The sequence below is a fragment of the Metopolophium dirhodum genome, chromosome 2 (genome assembly GCF_019925205.1).
Source record: "Metopolophium dirhodum isolate CAU chromosome 2, ASM1992520v1, whole genome shotgun sequence".
NCBI classification, from domain to species: Eukaryota; Metazoa; Arthropoda; class Insecta; order Hemiptera; family Aphididae; genus Metopolophium; species Metopolophium dirhodum.
This window is the reverse complement of record NC_083561.1, coordinates 41700906-41710923: the sequence shown is the minus strand read 5'-3', so window position 1 is coordinate 41710923 and position 10018 is coordinate 41700906. Positions and strand designations below refer to the sequence as shown.

At 27.4% G+C, this 10018-nt stretch overlaps 1 protein-coding gene across 1 annotated transcript; it reads right to left on the bottom strand.

The window, feature by feature from the left end:
- Positions 1-2487: 2487 nt before the first annotated feature.
- Positions 2488-9902, bottom strand: LOC132939801 (kelch-like protein 12). Its single transcript, XM_061007178.1, has 6 exons — positions 9013-9902; positions 8220-8326; positions 4696-4789; positions 4420-4576; positions 3276-3382; positions 2488-2825 (listed from the first exon to the last, which is right to left on the bottom strand). Exons 2-6 carry the CDS (start codon positions 8303-8305, stop codon positions 2622-2624), a joined length of 648 nt encoding a protein of 215 aa, XP_060863161.1. The 5' UTR covers positions 8306-8326; positions 9013-9902; the 3' UTR covers positions 2488-2621.
- Between the last annotated feature and the right edge of the window lie 116 nt (positions 9903-10018).

The window sequence follows — 10018 nt, the reverse complement described above, 5'->3', positions numbered from 1 at the left end:
ATTATCTAAGATGAACGTTTAGATACCTTGTAACTATTTATCTAGATAAGATAAAAGATGACCAAATAATTATCTAGATATTCATCTAGATAAATTTATCTAGATAAGTCCGAACACTGGTCATAACTAAGAAACGAGATTTTCACCACATAAAAAGGAGAACATTGGCTGTGCAACGTTGTTTTTATTTTTTTTATATCACTTGTATGAAAAAAGTTCTTGCTGTTTCAAAAATCATTATTTTGTTTGTGTTTTTCAAACTTGTAAAACGTTTTTCATATACCTAAATGATATCAAAAAAATAAAATCAACGTGGCACAGCCAAAGTTCTCCGTTTTATGTGGTGAAAATCATGTTTCTTAGTCATCGTTTTCTGTATAATGTGCGGGTTGCACTCGACGTACCAGCTAGACACGGCTACTACACACTATACACTTATTATAGTACTGTACAGTTGTAAATTTGTAAAATAAAAACAAGATAATATATTAAGACTAAAATACCAAAATCAATATTATATTAAATTATGGTATTGTCTCATAATAGTATATTACATGTAATCACTAATCACTCTATTGAGTATCGGAAATCGGCATTCTTATCTTATTTGTGTGGAAAAAACGACATTGGTATTTTTAGACGAGCATTTGTGTGAGCATGTAATTATTATTTATTGTAGTAAAAATAAATATTTATGATACTATTATTTTTGTACTAAATGTATTATTGTGTTATTGGACATAGGTGGTGATAGTAGGATGGTAATTGTTAAAGAGTTAATTCTCTAAGAATATTTTTTAAAAATTGAAATTTATCAATATGTTATTGTTATTCACTAAAATGAATGATTAATAATTGGTATTAAATGTTGTGTAAACTGTACAGTATATGTAGTGAGTAAGTAGAGGAAATCTCAAAGAGGGGGTGTGGGGGGCAAAGTGAGAATTTTAAAATTTGACCTCCCAAATGCACAAACTAGATTCACTTAACGATCGAACAAGATACCGTTGAAGAAAATCGAAGCAGTTTTACTGCTTCAAACGGTAGTGAGACACAAAATAAAAAAATTAAAAAACACATCATTGTAAAATCAATACATTCATCGCTCTGCTTAGAATCTAAGAAGGATAGGTAACAAAAAACAGCTGAATAAAAAATGTAATATCGATAAAAAAAAGTAGGTCAGCGCATTTCGGTGGTTGATGTTTGTCCATCGTCCTTTCGGGCCTCGGACAGGATAGTGTAATTTTACTGTATTCGATTTGAATGCAATGATTGCATTCGATAAAAAACGATTCTGAGCGGACGAGGGAATCTTTTTTATTTAATTTTATTCGTTTCTATGGTGATAAACAAAGCGTTTTTAATAACAGCTTAAGAACGATTTATATAAATAGGTAAATTATATAATTATAATTAGGAATTATAAAAATAAAAAAAAATATAAAATAAAAGAAAAAGCTCATAAGTCGCTCAAATGTTTTGAAAATTTTACCATGTCTAGGTAAGGCTAATATAAGTAAACAACCCAAATTTCAAGTTTTTACGAATGTATTTAAGCGAATTACAACAAAAAACTCCCAAAATTAAAATGTCTATAAATAGCTCAAAAATGGCTAAAATTTTCCGAACTTTAAACCGTAAGGAACAAAATCCAAAATACAACAAAAAATATTTTATGTCATATTTCATTTGAAGCAATATTTCTGGTAGAAAACGTCGTCCGTAATTATTTAATATTCTAAAATCCTGAAATCGTACGTTTCTTTTCCTTTAACTGCTTTTATTTCGAGTAGCGTTTCGAAAATCGAAAAAGGACCTGTTTAAAGTACCAGCTCAAGAACATTATCTATCAGAAAAGATGCTATACTTGATACTTTTGAGGAAGTTTAGAGGGAGAAAAAGTGTTTACAGAATAAAAAAGAAATAAACATCATTGTAAAACCATTACATTCCTCGCTCCGCTCAGAATCTAAAAGGTTAGTTAAATTAATATCTTAGTAGAAAAAAAACTTAAATAGGATAAAAATCAGTTAAATAAAAAAATTACATTTAATAAAAAAATCAAAAATTAGTAAAAGAAGCCTAGTTAAATTAAAAAATATCTTAATAGAACTCCTTGTTTTCCTTATTCCCACCGATTTCGACTTTATGCGCTTGAACATTTAAGAGCTTATAGTACCGCCGATACTATAAGTATAGTATCCTTATAGTATACTGCCGACTGCTAAGGATCCGAATAATACCTAGAATAAATTTTTTTGTACCGTCGTCCATCTAATCGATATCTCAAGTAATTGTAGGTAAATTACAAATACTTCGGAATGTCCGATTTAATTCTTTATACATGTTTTCTTTGACAAAATATCTAGGCTTTTTAAGAAGTCGAATTTCAACTTTAAAATTTCAAACACCTTAAAATAAGATGAAAACAACGGGGATATATAAGGTGTTCTAAACTTATGCTTGGAAACCTAAAGAAAGTATGTAAAACATTGTTGATAATAATTATATTTTTTTAAATAATTTTATTACAATTACATTTACATAGCAGTCGTATATTTTTTTAAAGTTCTTCTTTGTCGTAGTGATAATTTTTTAAGGTCATCTTTTACTTCATTCTAATCAAATAAATCGCTGCCATCATCTTCTGTGTCTTCATATTCAAATTTATATTCTTTCTCGTGACTTTCAACACTTTTTTCTTGCTCTTTTATATCTTCATCACATTCTTCGTCATCACTTTCAACACTTTTTTCTTGCTCTTCTATATCTTCATTATCATTTTCAACACTTTTTTCTTTCTCTAGATATGACTGTAATTTCTAAAATATAAAATTGAATTTAAAGCTAATATAATAAATTGAATAGATAAAATATAAACTATTATTTTGTCACTTCATTTTAATATTGATTTCAACAAAATCCTAAAAAACTACCAAAGTACCATAGGTTAGTAAATTACTAAAATAATTCATTCTAAACTATTGTAATGTTTGCATTTTTCAAAATAATTATTACGACTTTATAGAATAGACATTTTTTCTACATATAATTACAGTGAAACTTTCATATTAGGAAGTCTCACGGAGCATAAAAAAAATTGTATCATAGAGAATTTTGTTAAATAGAATATAATAAATTTGGTTAAATGGAAGTTTCACCGTATTTTCAAATTTAAATAATATATAGTTATTATTTAATTATCTAACCCTTTTATTACACTAAAATTCTTTGTTTGTACAAGTTAATTAATTTAATAAATAGTATTTTACCTTACTGAATTTTCGATGTGTAACATTGAAAGTCGATGTTAATACATTAACTAATGACTTTTCCTGCTGGTGAACTACTTTATAGGCACTACATAAATAACTCATACCTAAAGAAAAGTATTCATTTGAAATTTTTAAAAAAATACTACAATCAAGGCAGTCTTAGTGTAGAATATATTTTTAGTCAATCTTCTACTTATTCTGGGATGAGAATGGTTAACTACGGTTAGTATGGAACAACATTATTGAGTGTATCAAATATAATAATACATAAGTACATGTAAACCTTCTTTCAATTAGGATATAGTATATACACTATAGAGGGTGTAACAGATAGAACTGACTTTTGAAATAACTTTTGTTCTAATCAATATTTAAATTTTTTTTTATATACATATATTTAATTTATAGTTACTTGCGCTACACATATATTATACAAAAAAATATTTTTATTTTTAAACACTGAAAATAAAAAATTTAAAATTTGATTTAAATATTTTCGGATATATTCAAAATAGCCAATTTGTTATAAGAACAATTTTGATGGTAAAAACCTTTATCTAAGTCAAGTAGTTTATTTTTTAGAATCATTTAAAATATCAATATATTTTTGATTAAATGAATTTGGAACGTAAAACTTGTTTACTTCTTAAATTATTTACTCATCATAAAATTTTAACAATTTTTGCCATACGTTTAAGTAGCATCATTTTTTTTTTATCAATTCTTTCTGTTACACCTTTTATGCTATTCAACTGTAGACTTTTCACTTGAATATTATATCACAATTTGATATCTTACACGGCAAATGTTATCTCATTACAATCTCGAGTTTTACTATTTATACCAGCGGTCCTCACTATGATTTTAGAAAAGGCCAAATGATCATTTTGAAAATTATTTGCGGGCCGTCTACATTTTTAATGGTTATGAATTTATGATTAAAAAAATTCATAGGACCCTTATTTTTCAATCATATTATTATATATTTACTTACTTCTATAAGTAATTTTGAAATATTTAGAAAGTATAGTGTTGGTGTACACATTTATTCTTGTTATTGTTTTTTTTTTTTTTTTTTACCAAGGCACCCAATATTCTACTTCAATAGTTAAAATTTTTAATAGTATTGAAAAATGTTTACTCGTAATATCAGATCTAATAAGTTCCTCTTCTTGAACAATATCATCTAAATAATCAACTGACATTAGACTTAACCGAATGGACTTAAATAACTCAGGCAGACATTTTAAACGTTCTTTTAGATCATATTTTAACCACATCATAATAGATTCATAAGCCTAGAAAATAAAGTGACATAAAATAACATAACAAATGAATTATGAATAAACAAAAAAAATAATTAACTATTTAAGAAATTATACTATTTTAACAAATTTAGGTACAATGAATATTTTACCTCTTCTTCTTCTGCATGTAAGTCATCACTCTGAATAAGTTCCATCATCAATTCAAACGAAAATGATAAAAATGTGTTTGACTTGACAACATTACTAGATTTTAGAATGCAATGAAATTAATAAAAATTAAGCAATTAGGAATTTTAATATTTTAAATAGTATCTAGAAGACAATTTCCTAACAAAAAAACCGTAGCACGCTACTCAATATTTTTACTTGACAATGAAAATCTATGAATCATAAATAAGTATGTTTTTGTTAAGGGGCCTAATAAGGGGCAATATTTAGGCAATATGCAATTTCGTTGCCGCCGTCCATGTCATTTGTGTTAGACGTCAATGATGATTTGTGTGAGTGTGATTGTATGCAGGTACCGGGCTATCTACACACGCACTGAATATGAAAAATAAAATGCGTGATTTTTTGTTCAAAACACGGTTTATGGGAAAAACTGACGCATCGTTGAGGTCTGATTTGATTATTTTTTTTTTTGTTGGAAAGGGGATAATTTTTTACAGGGCGCATTGGATTTCGATTTTTAATTTCGTTGCTTAAAACAAATATAATAAAATAACAAAATCTTGCGAAAATTGGTCATAATATTATTATGATAAATATTATTCAAAATCGTATTTATTGAAATTAGATCACTCTATACGAGGCGTGAGAGTTTTTCCTGTAAGGCATGTTTTTGAGCAAAAAAAACAGGTCATGTGCAGGCTCCTTAAGGGTGTTGATGCCAGTTTTTCCAATTTTCCGCAATTCTATAAAATTATATTTTATATTTTAGTTGCCTTCATTGCCTACATTATTCAAAACACTTTTTCAGTAATCGTCTGCCCGATACCTATTTAGAAGGAGTTGATATGGTATATTACATCTACAAAAAATGGGAAAAACTCTAACACGAGTAACACCTACGCCTAATTGATATGATGAACTTTGACAATTTTTTTTTTCTATCTGAAATGATGATAACTTTTTACAGGTCGATTCAAGGCTCGAATTTTCATTTTCATTTGAACAGTGCTAGAAAAATAAGTTTGAAAATAACAAATATTGTCCATACTCAAATGCATATTTTAATTTCTATAATAAATTATTATAATTTTGAAAATCTATAACAACAAAAGATCCAAAATGCGTTAACTTTTAAATTGTTATTGAATACCTTTATAAAAACTAAACGTTTTTATTTCTGCGATAAAACGGGCCGACCAAAAACTAAAATTAGGACCTCAAAAAAGTGGCTCAGTGGCGTATTTTGAGGGGGGGGGGGCAACAAATTGTTGTGGGAGTTTTTTTGTTATTGAAAACAGATTTACAATGATCTAGGCAGTTAGATGAATCAATGTTAAAAAAATGTTAAATTAATATTTAAATATAAACAAAGCCATTCTGTGCAATAAATCTCCACATCTGATAATACGCGCCTATTGATTTGTCGTTGGATACCTAAACCTATTGTTTTGAGCCAAAACTAAACATTTCTTGTGGGCTATGATGTTAGTAACTTTTGATTATCAATACAAGAGGACCGTATATCAAAAATGGTATAATGTACTGCAGGAGAGAGTTTTTAATATTTAATAGCTTACAGACTACAGTAATTTTGCAAGTTATCTTTAACCACATATAAATATACTGTATACTGTATAATTGTATTTGAAAATTTATTGTAAGTTTGATTATGTACTTTTCAAAAACTTAAACTTACCAGAAAAAGTATTTTCTTACAAAAACAATAAATATTTTAAGACATGGGACTTATTTGCATTGATAATTTTACTAACTACCTAACTATTTATATTAACATACTTTAATAGTAATAAATAGTTAAGTACTGATTATTATTGTATTTCATTTATAAGACTAATAGATTCTGAGTAGAGGGATGATGACAATGATTTTACAATAATGTGTGATGATTGTTTTTTGTGTGTCTATATACACAATAAATAGTTGAAATAGTTGGTATAAGTCAAAAAAAATAACTGTAGATACATGATATTTTTTTAAAATTATAAATTATAAATTATTATCATTGGTCGTTTTCTATAAATATTTATATTGATTTTGATCATGAATGTAATGTGAAAACCTGTAATACTACAAATATACACAGAATTGAATACACCTTTCAACCTTTGGACAATATTAGGTTATACATCTTCCAGACTTTAGAAACGATATATATTATATTATATTATATTATACTCACTTATAGTTTTTTTAGTACATATGACAGAAATAATTCATGTAAATCTTTTATTTCATTCATATCAGCAATTCTTTTTATTGTCATAAAGTTTCCAATATCAATGTTTTGTTCTAAATATTTTAAACATTCCTTTTCCACATCATTCAGCATTAAAAAACGTGATGCTATTAATAATTCCTAACATAAATATTTATATAGTTACATAGTTTGTTAAATTTTATCTGTATAGTGACTGTATTCTGTATTTCTGTATAAACTAAATAGAAATTACAATGTTTGTTAGAAGTCATAAGTAATTTATAAGACTCGTTTTACATAGAATTATTAAAATTACAACAAGTAATAACCAATATATTATTTTAATATGTTATAGTTAACATTGATATGTAAATTACCTGCACATTATAATCATTTATTGTTATTTGAGATGTATATAGAAAATCTATTAATAGTTCAAATGAACTAGGAGTGATTTCTATATTTTTAATGTCCAATAATTTAGAATCTTTGAAATTTCCAATAAACAAGTCATTAAAGTAATTACTGTGAGAAGATAATATAGCTTTGTGAGCTGATATTTTTATTCCTCCAACTACAAATTGTATATCGCAAAATTCATTTTTCCTAAAAACAATTCATAGTTCAAATTTAGATTATAGGAGTTAATTATAGGAGCTTATGTTTCTAAGAGTACCTAATGATAGGTATATATAACCTTGATTAATCGATGCTAATTATAGCTTGGGTAACACAAAAAATGTTAAAAGGCTCTGAACACATCATAATTTATTCTGTTACTTCAGTACAACAAATTGTGGTATGAAAATCTCTTAAGATCTTATTAAAAACAAAGTTTATAATGAGTCATTTATATGTTTTGTTGTTAATATCTATGTACAATTTTCCAAATACCAGATAAAAAAATGAATGCAATACCTACATAGTACATCAGTTATCTTACCTAAGTCAAGTAGTTACTAGGTATCTATAATACATTTTGAAACAATGATAAATCATGGCTCATCAGTTGCATAAATACTTACACTAATACAACACTATATCTGTATATTTTTAAGAGGATGTCAGTCGTCAGTGCACTATTTGATTTCCCTCTATAGCTTACACGTAACAATACTAATATTGTCTGTATGTCACAAGTGGGAAAAAAAATATTGTGCTGACGACCTTAAAGGAAAAGGTACCTTTTAAAATTAATTAGAAATAAGTTATTCAGTATCCATGTTTATTGTGTATATATATATTATATTTTATATGCATTAAATTGAAATTTGTAATTATTACCTTCGCATGGTATTTAATGCTTTGTATGATGATGAAAAACGATTTATAGCACAGAAATTGATGTGTGTTAAGTTTTGGTCAGACATACTTATCTTGAAAATAATCAACTAAAACAATAAATTATATTTGTATTAACTATTTAGTAGTACACTAATTAAGTAGACAATAATATTTATCAATATCTTATCAAAAACAAAATAAATTTGAGGAATTAAGTTAAATTTGAGGATATTCATTTTTGAAAAACTAGGAATTTTAAAATTGAAAATTCTTAGGTAGATTGGAAAACAAATATCAAACAGTTTGTCCAACGTCAATGTAAGAGCTATAAAATATGCAATACGTACATGACATATCTCTGAAATTTAACTAATAACTACATAGGCGCTTATTTAATTTTATTAGGTCTGTTGTCGAATAGTTTAAAATTTAAATACATAATAATTCTAAAAAATATAAACAATATTATATTTTATTTAGTTCATAGATAATATTTATATTTACCAATGTAAGTACTAATGTTTCACTTTATATAAAACAAATAATTTTGGCTCCAGTCATTAAAACGGGCGAGTGCAAATATAATAGTTGATTGGTAGTTATTCAAATTATTATCACGAATAAAAGGTAGTGAAAAAAAACATAAGAAGGTAGTGAAAAATCATAAAAAGGCGTATGATTCGTAACAATAAAAAAATCATGTGACGCGTGATGATGACATTTTTAGGGAGGAATTCTACTTTTAGAATCATTATAGAATTAAACCTGGGTTAATTAAATAAGACACACTTACTTGTTAAGATCGACCGACTCGTTTTTGACTTCTTGCCTCTTGGGCTCTACGCCTCGACACTCGTGCAGGTGCGGCTACTGTCTACTATTATAGTGGTTATAAGTTACGACTTGTATTCGTATAGTGGTGCTTACTGGCGAGTGGCGACTGCTTGATCTATATCACGATTATTAAGTTCTATATTATAATAAAAGTCCTTTATAATCGCGGTCTATATTGCGTTATTGCTATTCCGTAATTCATGTAATAGGTATAATGCATTTACACGTCTTGGCGCAGATAGGTGAATACCACGAGGAAAAATATTAAAATACCATAGACCTTATACAATAATACCCCCGCTTCACGTTTCCACCGCGTCAAGAATCTAGATAGGTGGCGCTTTTCGGTTACCGAGTAATATTCTGATACGGTACGATATTATATTATTATCATATATAACTATACCGAACGGACAGCATCGCTGCGCCATGTCGCCAGTTGTAACTTGTAAGTTCGCCGCGCGACAATCCGCGGTTTTAGATTATTTATTATTAATTATTATACTATTGTAACAGTAAAAATGTTTTTCGATGTTATATCATTGAATGAGTAATAAATTATTAAATTACAAATTACTACTAGAGCGCACTACCAGAGCGGGACCAGACATTAAGAGCACTACTGATTTGTGTAAATTGCAGGTAGGCGAGTTGCACAGGCCTGCGACAATCAATATAAATTTATCAATGGCATTGCCATAGATATATTATACAACAAAATAATATTATCACAGTATATATGTATATAAATAAATGTGAAAATAAAATATGTAAACATTGCCTGCTTTATAAATGGCGGCCGATTTCAACATTAGTCACAAACACTGTGGTATAAAGACGGCTGTCTAGTTGTTGTTTATCTCTATATGGGTATTACGTAGATATTTTACTTAGTGTCGGGCCACACGATGCGGTATTACCGGATCCGTCGTGATACGGCGACACCGGATCCGGCGGAAATATTT